This window comes from Propithecus coquereli, unplaced genomic scaffold, assembly GCF_000956105.1.
Source record: "Propithecus coquereli isolate 6110/MARCELLA unplaced genomic scaffold, Pcoq_1.0 Scaffold34, whole genome shotgun sequence".
Classification (NCBI taxonomy): Eukaryota; Metazoa; Chordata; class Mammalia; order Primates; family Indriidae; genus Propithecus; species Propithecus coquereli.
This window is the reverse complement of record NW_012149063.1, coordinates 2,562,315-2,580,896: the sequence shown is the minus strand read 5'-3', so window position 1 is coordinate 2,580,896 and position 18,582 is coordinate 2,562,315. Positions and strand designations below refer to the sequence as shown.

Below are 18,582 nucleotides of genomic sequence, written 5' to 3'. Positions count from 1 at the left end.
TTTTATTCTGGGGGAGAGGGATAAAAAAAAAATAATAATAATAAAAAAAAACAAAAGACTTTCTTCTAAGTTTTGGTTTTCCCAGTCTTCACAATTGCAGAGGACCAAACAATATGATACAGATTTAGTAGGGAAGGACTCAAATTCTTTCCCTGTTTTAATGTATTGATAGAAAGTTTAGCAAAACTTGCTTAATCATTCAGTACTTTTCGGAGTAAAAAGTTTTTCAGACCAAAAAGTTTCATGTTCTACCATTCTATAATTGGTGGGGCCAGATAAGAAAAGATGAAACAGTTCATAATATTCTTTTTTGGTTTTTACATTTCTTATTTAAATATGTTGAATAGCTAACATGCTCATTTAGAACAAGTCTGAGCGATGAGGTTGTATTTGAATGGAATAACTAAATCACTGAAGCCCGATTCACTCAGAGCACATAGTGAGCACTTTACATATATAATCTCGTGTACTCCCAAAACTAGTTTGTGAAGGAGGTATGTAAATACCCATTTTCGAGATAATGAATCTGAGTCTCCATGAGATAAAGTGCTAGTGGATTGGCCCGAAACTCTTAAGAAACTGTCAGTATTTGAATGCGGGCTGACTCTAATGCCTATATGCCTAACATAGTCTTTTGGCTGCCTCTAGAATGTCTGCTTTTATTTTCTCTTTGTAACATGAATAAAAAAGAACATTTTAAAACTGATAACATTATTGTTAAGAAATTCTATTGCCCCATAGAGAGTTAAACAGTTGATTTTCTAATGAATTTATCTTAATGCAAATCTTTGGCATTTGAAAAGCCGTTAAATTCCTTTTCTAATGACTCCTTCATTTGAAGTGATGTAAAGTAATTACATTTCAGAAAGTTACATTTTGGAAAAGGCTAATTGTGATTCTTAGCTTTTTCTCACTCCTCAGAATGTAAAAAAAATATCTTGGTAAGATATTGACCCTGGATGTTTAATCCAGAGAGAAAGAGACAGATTAAAATCTGTTTTCTTGCTCCTGGTTTATTATTTTATTTCAACAACATGGAGTATTTAATATGTAAACTGAATTGTGTCTTTTTAAATAATCTGTTGGGTGAAAATGGTTTTAAGTCCTAAAGTCTAGGACAGTGGTTCTCTACTCTTGATGCCCATTTTAATGCCATTTGTATTTGTGACTTTAGTTGCATGTTGATAACTGAATTTTTAACTGAGAATTAGATCAGTTATATGTATACTGATTTTGCCAAGCTCAATAGCAAATGCAGAAAATGAAATTAACTGTAGTCTCTAGAGAATCTGTGTTTGTGCTAAATCTCTCTACATCATGTCATTTGTCTTAATGTTAACATACTTGATATATTACCTCTTTTTCTAGGTATATATTCTTCACTGATTGGTTCCGTCCTGCTAAAATTATGAGAGCTTGGAGTGATGGGTCTCACCTTTTGCCTATAGTAAACACTACTCTTGGATGGCCCAATGGCTTGGCCATCGACTGGGGGTAAGTAGGAACCATCTGTATTCCTGAGTTCCTCTTACTGTGGAACACACATAGGACAGGTTGGCTTATATGATGAAGGAAGGAAAGTGGTATGCTTGCCCTCAGAAATTTTTTAATCATTAACTGTTGATGGGAGAAGGATGTTGAATGTTATTATTACACAAAGAACACGAACATAGTTGGCCAGCTACTGCTGGGATGAAAGCTAATGCATTTATGAATACTCTGAAGAAATTACTAGAGGAAGCAGAATGACAGGGTTAAGTCAAGATGAAGGAGGTGGACCCCAAACCCCATTAGAAGTACCACACAGATTTGATGAAAGGCAGGCTATATGTCTTGAGTATAGTAAATCTGTGGAGTCAATCAACAAGTGCACAGTTGCTTATATCAACTTTGGGAGAATTTTTAAAGTATAAGATATAGTTCTCAAGAACTTGATGATTTATCTAGGAATATAGGAAAAGTAATAGGGTAAATAAGCTTATAAAAATGGTAATGCCAAAATAATTTATGGAAGAGAAAAAGTGAAGAAATGTATTTAACCTTTTAAACATAAATTACTACCAATATTTTTCTTAACTTGTTGATTTCACAGGGAGAAAAATAAAATTCCTAACTCAAAGATAGCAATATTTCAAGTTTTCAAAGACAATTAAATGAAAGCCACATCATGAAAGTAGCTATATCTTTCTAGGGGGCATTAAGCTGTTAAATTCGTAATGAATATATATTAAGTTTTAAAAACTTTGTTTATTAAATGTTAAACTGAGCCTACAGTTTTTCAATGCCTTCAGTGTAAAAGGCGCTGTACGAGTTTGTGGATAACAGATAACTATTTTATTGTTTTAGTGCTTCACGATTGTACTGGATAGATGCCTTTTTCGATAGAATTGAGCACAGCAACTTTGATGGTTTAGATAGAAAAAGACTGGGCCACATACAGCAGATGACACATCCATTTGGACTTACTGTCTTTAAAGGTATGTTTTGAAGCAATAAAAATATATGTTGTTTTCATACTTTGCAAGTTGCAATAGTAAACTCATCCTCATTTGGCATTCTCACAACTTCAGAAAAGCTGGTCACTTTAAAATAAAAAATATTAAAATGGTGCTGTTATATATAGACAAAACATTTGATTGGTTGATGGAGTATTTCAGTTTTAGACTGTTGTTTCTTTTGAACACATTTAGATAGCACTATTCACAATTTACATGGGTGTAGCACTTTGTGGATTACACATATACAATTCAACATCCTGAGTACTCAGTTATGTAAGTATCACATGAAGAAATAGTAAATTATTGCCTTCATTTTCAAGAATAAAATAGCAAGAGCTGTTTATAGTAACTGTTGTATCATTTTATTGTTCTCTGGTATTCCCAAGAATCCCATCAGAATCCTTGTGGAAAAACAGTTATGCATATTCATCAACTATATATTCACTAATGACCGTTGAAGCTTTTTAGTTAAAATGTTGGATTACTGTCATCATCTTTGTTATACAGAAAGTGTTAGGTTATGGCTTATGAAGAACAGCAAGACATAATTGTTTTTTCATCAACCTTTCCAAATAATTTCATGCTACTAGTAAAAATTGCTGAGAAGCATGGAGTGCTGGGAAGCTGCAGTCACATGATCACAGCCAGTGCTGGCCTTCTTTCTCTCACGTCCCCTTTAAGTATAGGCATACCACTGTGAGTTTGAGTTGCTGGGAATAAGAATGTAGCCTGGCACCACGAAACAGGTGGTTTGTTTAGGCTCGAAAATGGGGTCTCTGTGAATGGTTGGGTAGCTTGTATGCTGCATAAAAGTGCCAGGCCAAGAAGGTGAGGAGAGACTGTTTTGCTTGACAAACCATAATTAGTCCAGTTAGAGGGGTCACTTTTTGTATAGGGCCACCAAAGGACCTATGTCTATGCTAGTTGTGTCCCTGGTTGAAACCTCCTACTTTGATGATTTGCAGAGTACTTTAAAAAAAACTAGACATTGACTATAAATCAAAGACTTTCTCATACACATCGAGTGTGGAATGAATAGTTAGTAAGAATATTGCATATTCCATCTTGCTGTCTGTTTATCTGTGGAGGAGTGTGTGGTATTTAAAAATGTTTTTAAAATGCTCTTGTGAGATTTTTGAGTTAATTATAAATACTCTGCCCTCCCCCATGCTTTTACTCCCTTTTCACTAATGATGTCAGACACACGCTATTTGCTGTCACATAGAAACATCGTAAGAATGTTAAATTTTCTGTACTCTGTGCTGGAATGGTTTGGGATTGAACAAAAATGCAGTTTCAGTATGTTTTGGTTTCATCGGTGTGAAAAAAAAATTGAATGCATATCCCTGAGAGCAACACAACATTCCCCAAATAAAAATAATAATAATAATGATAGTAATAATAATTAGTTTCTTCCAACTCTGCCTTTCATTGTGAATTTCTTGGGGAACGTTCTTTTATTGTGCAACACATAGAAATTATGCACCTTTTTACTGAAGGGCTAGGTCTGTGGGTAACACACAAGACAGAAACTTTTATTGAAGTCCTTATCTGTTTAAGTATATTAAGAGACCTTCACGAGTAGTGGAACTGAGATTGCCAGTCCGTAGAGATAAGATATAGTGAGTTCAATTATTGAGTAGTCATTGATTAGACCACAGATGAGGAAAACCAGTCTAATGATAAAATTTGTGACATCTTAAGCATTTTCTGACTAATTGTGATTTCTAGTTAGTTAAACTATTGTTAAAGAGAAAATCCATTACTTCCGTGTTTCAGTCGTTAGTGTAAAGTGGACATGATTAAATTTTTGCTGTTTAAAATCTTAGGTTGCCTCTCTCTTACCATTGTGAGAAGCGTGAACATTAGTGTGGTTGTAGGTGTTGTATGCACTCTTGTGTTGACATTTTTTATTGATCCCCAGTCATATACTGAAAGTTCATTTTTGGGCTAGACATATACTTTCCCTTCTCATTAAAGTTGAGTATTAAAAAAATTTGTGTTCTAATTAAGACATAGGATATGGAATGTTTGACCTGGAAGGGATCTCAGAGATGATTTAGTCTATTTCCTTGAAACAGTTAAGTATCTGCCTGAGAGCACTCAACAGGTTTGTTCTTTAGTTGGGGTAAGAGCTCATACTTACAAGGTCTCATCTCACACTCTACAGAAGAATCCTAAGATTCTTATTTTTATTACTACATATGGAAGACTAAACCTAATTTCTTAATAAATGCCATCATAAAACTCCATATGTGCTTGCCTGAACCTGAACCCTGGTATTATTAAAATATGGACTTCCAAAGAGCATTTCTAGAGAGTATCACGTTATGGAAAATGGTTATAGAAATGTATTGGAGATATTTATGGGAGAAGATTCTCACATTTGCAAGAAGTATTACAAATCTATTGCATTTTCCCAAGTGATTTATTTATAAGTGAGTTGCAACTGAAAATACTCTTCACCCATGTTTTTTCTTAGAACATGTGTTTTTTACTGATTGGAGACTGGGTGCTGTTGTTCAAGTCAGGAAAACAGATGGTGGAGATGTGACAGTTATCCGAAGTGGCATCAGTCATCCACTGCATGTGAAATCATATGATGTCAACATCCAGATTGGTGAGTGGGATTACCAAATTTTTTTATACAGATGTATTTATTTGATATGGTGGCTCTTCTTCTCTTTAAGTACTTCTTTGATATAGCTTCTGGTAGTTTTATATTCTTTTTCCCACATAATTTAATAGTGTAAGACTTTAAATCTCTGTTTGATACTGCTAACCCTAAAAGAGTTGTCAGAAAACACATTTTAAGACTGTATATAAATGGAATGTTATATTTGGCAGGTTGATTTCTAAGAGGAAGCTACTTTTTAGTACTGGGTCTGAAAAGTGTTCTTTTCCATTTATCTTTCTGCACAAATCAAAACTGTGATCAACCTAGTGGGAAGATGCATAATTTACTACCTCGGGGCTTTGCTTTTGCAGGTTCTAACTCCTGCAATCAACCCACCCATCCCAATGGTGATTGCAGCCACTTCTGCTTCCCGGTGCCAAATTTCCAGCGGGTGTGTGGGTGCCCCTATGGAATGAGGCTGGCTTCCAATCACTTGACATGCGAGGGGGACGCAACCAATGAGCCACCCACGGATGGGTGTGGCTCATTTTCCTTCACCTGTAACAATAGCAGATGCGTGCCCAGTTACTACCGCTGTGATGGATATGATGACTGTCATGATAACAGTGATGAGCTTCAATGTAACACACTTAGTAAGTAGCCGTGCACTGGAGATAATTTCTGGGATGAATAGAATAGAGTTCTATTGGTGGTCTTTTAAAAGAATAAATGAAAGCTTGGATTATTTATATGGAAAAAATATCTTTTAGAATTTTAGATTCTTAACATGTACTCCAAAGGCTTTTAGGAAACTAAGCAATACATTTCATTCATAATGGTACGGATGGTTTCTAGCATTGATTTAGACTATCTTCAACAAAGTTTCTTTTTAACATTGGGTGTTTGGAACAATGCAGTCATTATGTGTTGGCAAGCTCCTTAAAATGTCAAATGAAAATAAATTGGACATAGTCTTTAGTATCTGAGAAAATAGTATTAGAGAATAGGTACCTGCAGTCATAGTCTTTGAAAGTCTCCTGTGTTAGCTTCATGTTTCCCCATTTTGGATTAAAGTATTACATTAATATTTAAAATAATAAAGATAGAGGACAGTTGAAATCTCTATCAAGGTGAGATTAATAGTAATAATACTTGTCTTTTTGTAGAGAAAGAATAACAACAGATTTGAAAAATGAAAGGCCCACTTGTACATTTTTCTGAAATTTCTAAAATTTCCAACTTTTTATATATTTTCTTTTTGTTTCTAAGAGCACATATTTTTACCTCAATTTTTTCTATGTGTGTTTTTCATATGACACGTTTTCAAGGTTTCTGTAGTCTGGACTTGAAATTGTGATTGGAGGGAAATATAGCTTAGAAGTTAAAGATGAGATTTAGAATCACTCCAGCTAGAGCTTGAATCTTAGGCAGATTCTTAAATCTCTCGGAGCCTCAATTTCCTTTTCTATAAAATGTAGATAATTGCATGTACTTCATTAGTGTTCTTGTGAGGATTTAGAGAAGTGCCTGTTACATGATCAATGCTAAATAAATGTCAGGCAATAATGATGATGATGATGATGATGATGATGATGATGGCATCACTTGATGAACATTTCTCCTTATTTTGTGTAATGCTCCCACTGAAAAAGGAGAAGAACAGGCCTTTCCAAGACTTAAAGAGGCTGTAAAAACAAATGTGTTCATGACTAGTTTGTTGCTGTTACAGATCATACCTGTTCACCTTCGGCGTTCTCCTGTGGCCATGGAGGAGGGTGCATCCCTGCATACTGGCGCTGTGACAAGCGCAACGACTGTGTGGATGGCAGTGATGAGCAGAACTGCCCCACACAAGCACCGGTTTCTTGCCCTGAGTCCTACTACACCTGTGATAATAACCAGTGTATCCCAAGGGACTGGCTCTGCGACACAGACAATGATTGTGGGGATGGATCTGATGAGAAAAACTGCAGTAAGTGTTGAACTGGTTTCTCTTGGTTGATAAGCCTAGTAAATAGATTTGAACAACCAAATGGCCATATAATCTTCCTTCTAAGGCTCACTCGATTTTCATTGCATCTTAGGCCCTTCCATTCCACCTGTGAGTCTCTGTGTCAGTAGACACGTATCTGCACATGGGGCTCTTAGAGCCCTCCTGCCAATATTGAGTTCTGTGGAAGCAAAACAAGGACTGTCTCTGATGCCAAACTTCCAGATAGAAACTGAAAAAACAAAAATCCCTCAAGAATCTATTCAGATACTTAAAACAATTTTTTTAAAAATATAGAAACGTCCAGACACTTGGCTATTAGTTTTTCTTTTCATTTGATGCAGGCAAAAAGGCAACAGAATAAAGAGGCACAGAAAACTAAAATTTCCATTAATCTTACCCACCTGCTTTTCATCTTGCTACCAGTTCTGATTTCCTTTAGGTTGTTGTTTATTTTCATGTATTCAATATTCAATAATAGTTTAAGGTGGAGCAAAGTTCCCTGGACTAAGTTCTAGCCCTACTTGCATGACTAGGCAAGTCACTTCCTTCTGGAATAGATGATCTCGAAGATCCCTTCCAAGATCCCTTCTATTTTTCACATTCCATAAGCCTCTAATGTAACTTCATGTTGCGGAGGGGGCAGCCAGCGCTTCTGACTCCAATGCTGCGGTCTTTATTTAATATAACTTCATGCTGTGGATGGGGCAGACAGCACTTCTGAGTCCAAGGCTGTGGTCTTAACAGCAAGGTAGGACCCTGGTTTTTAGAATTGTTCTGTTTACACTTTGGATTAAATCCAGTCTTTGTGATCTGTCTACGTGCTGTTGCTATTAGGCATGCGAGTCGTGCCAGCCATGCTGCCTAATTGAGCTCCATTGCTTGGCTTTGGTCTAGAGTCATGGATGTCACAGTATTCCTGAGATGTAGTGAGTCCCAGTCTAAACACACGATCCTCACTTTCTAAATGTGGTCTATTTTTAAAGGTATAATACTGGTTTTTGACTCTGCCCTGTAATCTTTTTATTTTTGATTCGAAAAACTATCCTAAATTTGTTTTCTTGCTGGGCTGACTTGGACGATGTGGCTGTTTTGAAAGAATTTTGAACACATGTACAACTGAGATAACTTATGTAGCTACTTAGCCTGTTTCAGTTTGGCTCTGGTACACATTGAACAAGAAATAAACTTGTTTGGTTTTGTTTTCGGATGGCATTAGAATGGACAGAGACATGCCAACCTAGTCAGTTTACTTGCCCCGACCATCGATGTATTGACATATCTTTTGTCTGTGATGGGGATAAGGACTGTGCTGATGGATCCGATGAGGTTGGTTGTGGTAAGTGCATTACTTTATTTTTATTCATGATGTTTAGAAAAATCTCAATGTTTAGTCATTTTCTCCCTGAGCTAATTTCTGATACTTTTCTCTTTCATTCTTAGTATTAAACTGCACTGCTTCTCAATTCAAGTGTGCCAATGGGCATAAATGCATTCACTACATAAATCGCTGTGATGGTGTTTTTGACTGCAGTGACAACTCTGATGAGGCGGGCTGTCGTAAGTACCACATCCCCAGCCTATTTCAAACAAAGGGGCCATGGCATTTTTACCAGTATTGATATTACCACAAATTTTCTTTAACCCAGACAAACTGAGGGAAAGACACCCTGAATTACAAAATATTCTCCAAATATTTATTGCATGCAGTATTGAACATACAATAGTACTGACTAGATATTACCAAATAATTATGTATAATTCAGCAAATCAAGTGGTTATATAAATGGGCACTTCAAATAGTCTCTTTGGTAGGTTAAATATGTCTTAGATATTCTTGTTCTCACTTTTAATTTTTGCTAAGACATCCCAAATTAGTGGGTTCAAACTTTTGAGTCTTTACTGTATAGTAGCAGTCCCCAACATTTTTTGGCACCAGGAACCAGTTTCATGGAAGACAATTTTCAGTTCTTTCACAGATGGCGGGGTGGGCGGATGGACGGTTTTGGGATGATTCAAGTGCATTATATTTATTGTGCACTTTATTTCTGTTATTATTACATTGTAATACATAATGAAATAATTATACATATCACCATAATGGACAATCAGTGGGAGCCCTGAGCTTGTTTTACTGCAACTAATGCCACTACTGATCTGATAGGAGGCGGAGCTCAGGCAGTGATGCGAGTGATGGGGAGCACCTGTAAATACAGATGAAGCTTTGCTCACTTGCCCACTGCTTACCTCCTGCTGTGGTGGCCCAGTTTCTAACAGGGCGTGGACGGGGGGTTGGTGACCACAACTGTATAGAAAGATATTTTACTGTTTTTTAAAAAAATCTCAATAGAGAGGTCAAACCATGGTATAGAAATGGCACAGAGCTGTATTTGGTATTGACTCTGATGAATTCATTCTTTGAGCTGTTATTTGTTGACTGTCTGTTAAGATGTTATATATGGCCTTTGTCCTTAGAGTTTGGTAAGGGAGATTATAGAAGGCAAGAGACAATTAAAGCAGACAATTACAAGGGTCTTAGAAATAGTACAGATAAAATTCTGTGGAGGCTCAGAGAAAAGAAATTCCTTGTAGTTGGAGGATTCAAGTAGGACTTCATACAATAAAGCCTGATGGACCTGTAATCTTCACAGGCTAGGGACCTATAATCACATGGTCTTTTATTGCTCACTTCTTATGTTAAATGAATTTTAGACTTGTGAAAAGTCATCAGTGAGTTGCTCGTTTGTTTAAACGATGGTGTTTCAGACCGTAAAAAGTAGGTTTTCATCAATTTTCCTCCTGAATCAGAAAGGAAGTATGTAAATCTACAGATTAAAAGAAAAGTTAAATAAAATGCTTATATACTTTATAGTTTGCACAACACCCCAAAATTCCTAATTACTAATTTTCCTGTTTCACATTGAAAACATGGAATTCTGTGATGATCTGAGGTTGAACTGCCAGTTGCCACTGATTTGCTATGTCTTGTGAGGTCCCTGGGAGGGAGCTTGGGCTTACCCCTGTGAAATAAGGAAACAATTCTTACCTGTCTCTCAAAGAGTGCTTGATGAATAGTGGAAAGTTTGCAAATAATGAAGCATTTACTGTCATTTTTGGTTTACTTAATGTGTGCCGGTGTCATTGGATATAGCTCATTTGAAAAAAAATCATAATATCCAAATATATGATATTAAACACATGGAGTTCAAAGTAACCATAGCTATTCAAGCTCTATTGAAATGCTCTGGTGATTCTTTCTTAGAGAGAAATTTTATTAATATTATTAATATTATTATTTATTATCAATTTTATTATTGAATCTACAATTGAATGAACATTAGAAAAAGATTGTTCTTTTGACCCAGATACTGGGTCAGGAGTTGTGTATCCTGTACTTAGGTTGTTGTCAGATCTACTAGTCAGCCACATAGAAATATTTCTATGTACCACAATATGGGAGAAAAACCTATATTATTTTAGCCTTCAATATTAATTTTGTCATAATCATTATTATAAAACTACTATTGATCCAAAGTCATTTCCTCTGACTCTAGGCTATAAAAGGGATTATTAATTGCATTCACAAGTTCATTTTTTCCCATGCTTTTCTTTAGCAACCAGACCTCCTGGGATGTGCCACTCTGATGAATTTCAGTGCCAAGAAGATGGTTCATGCATTCCAAACACCTGGGAGTGTGATAGGATTTCAGACTGCCCTTCTGGGTCTGACGAGCACAATGGCTGTGTCCCCAAGACCTGCCCTTCATCTCATTTCCTCTGTGACAATGGAAACTGCATCTACAAGGAATGGCTCTGTGATGAGGACAATGACTGCGGGGATAGGAGTGATGAGAAGGACTGCCCTACGGAGGCCTTTCACTGTCTCAGTTGGCAGTGGCAGTGTCCCGGCCATAGCATCTGTGTGAATCTGAGTGCAGTGTGTGACAACGTCTTTGACTGCCCCAATGGGACAGATGAGTCCCCACTTTGCAGTAAGTTTCCTGACCATAGATTAATGGCCATAAACTCATTTTGAGCAGTAGCCTCTTGTGTATAACCATTGCCACAGTCACTGTATAGCTTTTTAGGAAGGAATTTCAGTTCCTCTATGCATTCAAGTCTGTGTAGGGATAAGCATAATTGAACTCAAATCACCACTGGATAATATTTCTCATTAAATCCTTTGCACTTGATTATGTGTTTTTTACTTATTCTTATGTCATTGTTTAGAAAAATGAGGCTAAATGAGGCCATTAGAGTGTCAGATTAAATTTGGTTATGTTGGTAATGTGCTCATTAATTTTTCTAACTTTAATATTTTCTAATTTCAATCAGAACTTGCCACAAAACAAATGAAGTCTGAGGATTTATGTTTGCTGTGATTAAAATGCTGTGATTGGCATGTAATCCTAATTACTGTCCTTTCTTTCTTTCCTCTTTAATCAATGCTCACTCTCAGATGAACCCCAGCCAGGTATGATTGTGAAGTATTTTAGATTCTTATGATTTCGTATGTGTTATGTTTGTTCTGAAAATGTCCTAACTATTTTGGCTTACTTCCCCTTCCAGTGCATGTTCTGTGTTATGACTCTTATAAATAAGTTAGGGTATGCATGGAAATAGGGTATTTTCCTCCCCAGCCATGTGAACTATCTTTGGGTGGCATCAGGCATTAGTATTTTGGCTCTGAAAGTAAGGCATGATGGTATGTTAGTGGATCTGTGCCCTCTAATGTTCTAATTACCTTTCCCCTTCCATTTATTCAGTTTCATAGATCTTCTAGCCTTTTCTCTTAGATGTTTGTCATATTTTTCAAGAATTTCAGAGGAAGCAAGTGAGAAGCATACTTTATCAATGACAATTTTGTTTCTTGATGTCAACAATGTTTCCCCAAGGTTTCCTCATTGCACTAAATGGAGTTATACTAGCGGGTTGTAGTGAAGAAGGTGGTCCAAGTCCAATGGATGTGAAGGATGGTAAATCCTCAGGCCAATCAGAGCAGGCACTGAACAGCCTGTGGAACTCAGCCAAGGGAATGCTGCTCTTAGCTCTTGTCTGGGCATCACACTGAAGGTGGCATGAGTCTACATGATAAATATTACATCAGAGTGAATCAAAGAAGCAAAGGTTCCTGACGTTTTCTTTTCACGATTCCCTTTCTTTTTTCTAGATGAGGACAGCTGTTCACATTTCAATGGTGGTTGTACTCATCAGTGTGTTCAAGGGCCCTTTGGGGCTAAATGCCTATGTCCATTGGGATACTTACTTGCCAATGATTCTAAGACCTGTGAAGACATAGATGAATGTGACATTCCAGGCTCTTGTAGCCAGCACTGTTACAATATGAGAGGGTCTTTCCGATGCTCGTGTGATAAAGACTACATGTTAGAAAGTGACGGGAAGACTTGCAAAGTTACAGGTAATTAATGAACTTGAAAGTGAACTAACCCCAGCCAGTTTAACAACAGCACACCCCAGAGCTTAAGATCAAATGTCCCACGTAGGTATTTGACAATGTTGATTAAGAGTCAGATGGATTTGAATCCTGGACAGGTTATACGACCTCCTTAAACCTCAATTTCTTGTGAGGATGAAATGTGGTAATATTTATTAAGATGTTGGTGTATTTCAGAGAATAGAGGTTAAAACATGTATAGGTAGAAGATGATATTTTTATTACTTAAAATAATATCAAAATGGTTTTCATTATATATTATTTAGAAGTGATTTCTATATTTAAGCATCTTTACATAATGCTTAATGAATTCAGTTTCTACTATATGAAAGTGATTATATTATGTATAAGGATATTGCTTTGGCTGCTTTCAAAATAACCAAATAAAGGAGGCTAAAACAAAATAGGAAGTTTCTTTTTTTTATAAGTGGGAGTGTGGATGTTAGTCCAGGGGATAGAGCTTGTCTATTACCCTTATCATGTGGCTTCCATCAAGGGATCTAATAAATCCATCACTATTACTATGGTCTTTTTTTTTTTTTTATTTCAGCATATTATGGGGGTACAGATGTTTAGGTTACGTATGTTGCCCTTGCCCCACCCCCCGCCAAGTCCGAGTTTCAAATATGTCCATCCTTCGGGTGGTGCGCATTGCACTCTTTGTTATTACTCTGGTCTTTGCCTTCTCTCAGAAAGTAGGAAAGGGAAAGAGAAAGTGGACAGCAAAAAGCTTCCTTTTAAGAATGTGACCTGGAATTTGATACGTAATTTCTACTCAAATCCCATTGGTCAGAACTTAGTCATGTGGTCACACCAAGCTTTAATGGACACAGAGAAATGTCTCTAGCTGGTGGGCATGTGCCAAACTAAAATGTGGCATGCTTTATTACTGAAAAGAAAATAATGAGAGGGGATATTGGGAGATAATGAGAACTCTGACACAGCTGAGTGCCTCCTGGAAAACTGCTGTCAAGAAGCCTGCAGTGTAATAAGGAAGATATGCAAAGCATAAAAATAAATATAGTGAAAGGAAGAATATAAGTATAGTTCACTCCAAACTGTCATTTAGACACATATTGAAGTGTAATTCAAGAAAGGAAGTCTATTTTAAATACTCATGAAAATCAGCCACCTATTAAGGTTAAGAACAAAGTGATTAAAATCATTCTTATGGGGGCTTCCCTTCACTCCCATCCCCTCTAAATGTTTTAGAAATGCTTTGATTGTGTTTTCTCCCAGAATCATTGACATTTTTGCATTTTGTTCTTGGACAGGATCTGAAAGTCTGCTGTTACTTGTGGCAAGTCAGAACAAAATTTTTGCTGACAATATTACCTCCCAGGTCCACAATATCTATCCATTGGTCCGGGATGGTTCTCACATTATAGCTGTTGATTTTGATTCAGTTAGTGGTCGTATCTTTTGGTCTGACGCGACTCAGGGTAAAACTTGGAGTGCATTTCGAAATGGAACGGACAGAAGAGTAGTAAGTACATTTCTGCTGACCTTTGTCCTGACTAGTTCCCCTGTCTTGGGTCTATTTGCTGTTATTCACCAGTGAGAGAGGGTCCTGTCTCATCCTGTGTAGTTCTCATAGCTTCGTCTGGGCCACATTATGTCCGAGAGGCCTGGATGTTCATCACTCCTCATTTATGGGTGTTGTAGAGAAGAGTGGCCTCTGAAGGCAGATTCATGATTCTGAATTGTAGGTCATGTGATGCAGAGACTTCACAATGTTTCTGAGGTCCCTTTTGCAGTGTTTTCTAGTGGACGAGAGCAGAAGAAAATGCAGGAGATTGAAGGGGTTGCTTTTTTTAACTTTAGTTATGGTTTTCAAGCCATCTTTCAAGTTTCAGTTTCTGGACTCCTGATAGTTGTGTTTCCTCTGCTCCTTACAACTTTATTTTGTAATTGTTGATGATTAATCAATAAAGATAGTTTTCTTGGCATGCAAACACTATAAAGTTACATAAGGTTGCCACCTTAATGAATGGATAGAGCTTTTGTTTAATTGCAAAATTTTTTTTTTTTTATTTTTTTGAGACAGAGTCTCACTCTGTTGCCCAGACTAGAGTGCCATGGCATCAGCCTAGCTCACAGCAACCTCATACTCCTGGGCTCAAGTGATCCTCCTGCCTTAGCCTCCCGAGTAGCTGGGACTACAGGCATGCACCAGCATGCCCGGCTAATTTTTTTTCTCTATATATTTTTAGCTGTCCAGCTAATTTCTTTCTATTTTTTAGTAGAGACAGGGTCTCACTCTTGGTCAGGCTGGTCTCGAACTCCTGAGCTCAAACAATCCACCTGCCTTGGCCTCCCAGAGTGCTTATAGGCGTGAGCCACTGCGCCCGGCCTAATTGCAAAAACTTTTGAAATCAAAATGAAACTACACACTAATCCAACAATAGTTATCTTTTTTCCCAGGAAATGCTCCTGTAATTGGTGGCTAGCTATATGGGAAGACAAAATTTTCTAATCCCTATAATTAATTATTGGACAAGTTATTGGCTTATTCTAGATTTTCTTATAATTTCCATGTTTGCATTCATTTATTCTTTTTAGAATTTACCCTTTATTCACTTTTGTCCTTAGGTATTTGACAGTAGTGTTGTCCTGACTGAAACTCTTGCAGTAGATTGGGTAGGTCGTAATCTTTACTGGACAGACTACGCTCTAGAAACGATTGAAGTCTCTAAAATTGATGGGAACCACAGGACTGTGCTGATTAGTAAAAACATAACAAATCCAAGGGGACTAGCATTAGATCCCAGAATGAAGTAAGACTTTTATTTTTTTAATTTTTAAAATTATGTTACCTTGGCGTGGTTATAGTGTGGGAAAAACAACAGTAAACATGATGTAGCTGATATGCATATTGCTGATATGAAAAATTTTAAATGATCTTTTGTTTAAACATGGTAGGCTTCCAACTGGTTGTTGTTATTCCTCCTTTATCTGAATAGTCTTCTTTATAAAATACGTAAGAGAAATTGATTGTTTATTTTAAGACCACATTGCTTTATTCGCTTGGTAATACAATTATTGAAATGATTATTGTCATTATAAAATTAAGTTTCTAATTAATGCATGCAGTAATAGTCCATAGATGGGCCAGTTTGCTGTAACTCTTATATCTCATGGTTTTACAACAAAAGAGCTGGATTTTTCTGTTTCAGTTTCATTTTGTTTATTAGAGCTCCCTTTGAAGTCATGTAAGAAAGAAAATCTTTGCCTGCTGGTTCTAAGGGGAAGAAAGAGAAATTCTCTCCTGTGTTTAGAAACCTTTGAGAGTTTCCTTCCTTGAATTTGCTTAGATTCTATAACTTAAATTCTTTTCTGCAGGCTGGTAAATTGGGCAAGTTATGTTGAATGTGATGCTGGCTTCCTAGCTACTGTAAAGTATTATACACCAGTGAAATTTATGGTGAATCTCTAATGAGGAATACATTGATTTCCTTATCTAAAACATGACAGGGTAGACAAACAAGGACAGATGGATTTTTCTCTACCAACTATTTGTCAGTTGTACACAAACATGAATTGGCATTGAGACATTTCAGTGTCATAACGTACTGCATGTTTTATGAACATTCTAAAAACATCCAGATGGCTTGTGATTGCATTATGATTACAGTTTTACTTTGTGACACTCAGAGGAAATAATAAACTCTCTGTGTATATTCTGAATTGGAGATGATTTATTTTAAGCAGATCATAAACAGGATGTGTTATTTAAAGTGACAGAATTTTTCCATATTGAAATATATCCCCTGCGATTGATAATTCCTTTCTTTTCACAGTGAACATCTACTGTTCTGGTCCGACTGGGGCCAGCATCCTCGTATTGAGCGAGCCAGCATGGATGGCACTTCACGAACTGTCATTGTCCAGGACAAGATCCACTGGCCCAGTGGCTTGACTATTGACTATCCCAACAGACTGCTCTACTTCATGGATGCCTATCTTGATTACATAGACTTTTGTGATTATAATGGACACCATCGGAGGCAGGTGATAGCCAGTAATTTGGTAAGTTGGTAGTGAGGACAACCAAATGAAAACTACCACTGGGCCCGGTGGCTCATGCCTGTAATCCTAGCACTCTGGGAGATCGAGGTGGGAGGATCACTCGAGGTCAGGAGTTTGAGACCAGCCTGAGCAAGAGTGACACCCTGTCTCTGCTAAAAATAGAAAGAAATTAGTCGGACAACTAAAAATATATAGAAAAAATTAGCTGGGCATGGCGGTGTATGCCTGTAGTCCCAGCTACTCGGGAGGCTGAGGCAGGAGGATCGCTTGAGCCCAGGAGTTTGAAGGTGATGTGAGCTAGGCTGACACCACGGCACTCTAGCCTGGGCGACAGAGTGAGACTCTGTCTCAAAAAAAACACAAAAAACAACAACAAAAAAAGGAAACTACAGTAGTGGATAGGTAGAAAGTAGATGAGTATCAAGAAAGCTAAGAAATTAATTTTTGTGTCATAGACATTATCAAGTCAATCCAGGAAATAGCAACAACAGTGAGGGGCCACCTATTCTCTATTACTAATAAAAAATAAATATTTTTATTCCAGTTCCTGGTCAGATTGTGTCATATCCAGGAAGGATTAATATTATAGTTTGTGTGATTTAGTTGAGCTGTAGATGTGATTCTGTTGCTTCTGTACCTTTAAAAATTGCGTTAAGCAAAACACATATTTAATTTTTTTATTCAGTAAGTTCTGTTGAATTTATATTCACAAGTTAAATGGGAAAATGCAGAAAATTTGCATTTTACCAAAGAGATGTTGTTGACTTTGATTTAAAATTGCCGCTGTTTATAGTTCCTGGGACTTGAAGAGACCCTGGGAGGGCCTCCCTACCTTTAGGAGATACACACCTAAACTGTGACACATTGGTGTGAATCAGAGAGTGGCAGAACAAGAGGGTGGAAACAGCCTGGGACAAGGAGTGGTGGGAACGGGGTGTGGGCTGGGGCTTGACAGGATGAGGAACCTCTAACTAAGTTCTCTAGTTGCATCTAACCTCTAACTAATAGGTGATGCAGGTACGTCACCTTACTCTCTGTGCTGCAGTTTTCCATTTGTAAAATGGATGCCAGTGTAATCACCAGGGTTAACTTGAAGAGTAAATGACAGTTGTATGTGAAAGTACTTTGAGTGCGATTATAGGGTATAGGACAGTGGTGACATTTTTGCCTCTTTCTTGCACAGTGTTTTTATTAAATAATGACATGTTAAAGGAAACCACCTTCTCGAGCAGACATCCTCTTTGACTGGGTTCACCTTGGCTTCTGTTTCCGGATGAGGGCTCAGTGTTCGTTCTGCCTCGCAGGTTCTGCGGCGTTCCTATGCCCTAACTCTCTTCGAGGACTCTGTGTTCTGGACTAACGGTGCTACTCAAAGGGTTATGCAAGCCAACAAGTGGCATGGGGGCAACCAGTCGGTTGTAATGTACAATATCTACCGGCCCCTTGGGATCGTTGCAGTTCATCCTTCGAAACAGCCAAGTTGTAAGTGATCAGAGAAATTTCCTGCCTGGGAATAGCTTAGAAACTTTTATTCTGGGAATGCTAAGTGCACACTATTGCAAACTCCTTCGTTTGGGCAATAAATTTTCCTTTTCCCTTAGCACCCTACTCAGAATCTGCCCCTTTCTACTTCCCTGCTCTCTTCTCCCTCTTACTCTCACTGCATTGGACTGCATTATGGTCTGGAAGCACACCAGGCGACTTCCCACCTCTGAACTTCTGTATTGGCTCTTCCCTCTGTCTGGAACATCTCTCCTCCAGATCTCTGCATGAGTTGCTCCTCCATGGCATTTAGGATTCTGCCCAAATGTCACTTTCTCAGAGAGGCCCTCCTGCACTGCCTTACCTAAAATAGCTACCCCTCATAATTCTTTTGCTCTTTACCTTCAGGTCCTGAAATCACACACACACACACACACACACACACACACACACACAATTTATGAGTGTGGTTCTGTCTCTTTTTGCTAGAGTATATACTCCACTTTTATAA

The 18,582-nt window shown here is 37.5% G+C and overlaps 1 protein-coding gene across 1 annotated transcript in view; it reads left to right on the top strand.

Annotated features, from left to right (window-relative positions):
- The window catches only part of LRP2 (low density lipoprotein receptor-related protein 2), a 201,514-nt gene that overhangs the window by 89,898 nt on the left and 93,034 nt on the right, over window positions 1–18,582 (top strand). The window contains exons 18-30 of the mRNA XM_012650705.1: window positions 1,369–1,494; window positions 2,347–2,477; window positions 4,981–5,118; window positions 5,487–5,768; window positions 6,845–7,087; window positions 8,325–8,444; window positions 8,549–8,665; window positions 10,720–11,097; window positions 12,276–12,524; window positions 13,835–14,046; window positions 15,153–15,337; window positions 16,361–16,589; window positions 17,894–18,071. Of these exons, the coding sequence (XP_012506159.1) occupies window positions 1,369–1,494; window positions 2,347–2,477; window positions 4,981–5,118; window positions 5,487–5,768; window positions 6,845–7,087; window positions 8,325–8,444; window positions 8,549–8,665; window positions 10,720–11,097; window positions 12,276–12,524; window positions 13,835–14,046; window positions 15,153–15,337; window positions 16,361–16,589; window positions 17,894–18,071 (2,588 nt within the window). The remainder of the gene's footprint in view (window positions 1–1,368; window positions 1,495–2,346; window positions 2,478–4,980; window positions 5,119–5,486; window positions 5,769–6,844; window positions 7,088–8,324; window positions 8,445–8,548; window positions 8,666–10,719; window positions 11,098–12,275; window positions 12,525–13,834; window positions 14,047–15,152; window positions 15,338–16,360; window positions 16,590–17,893; window positions 18,072–18,582) is intronic.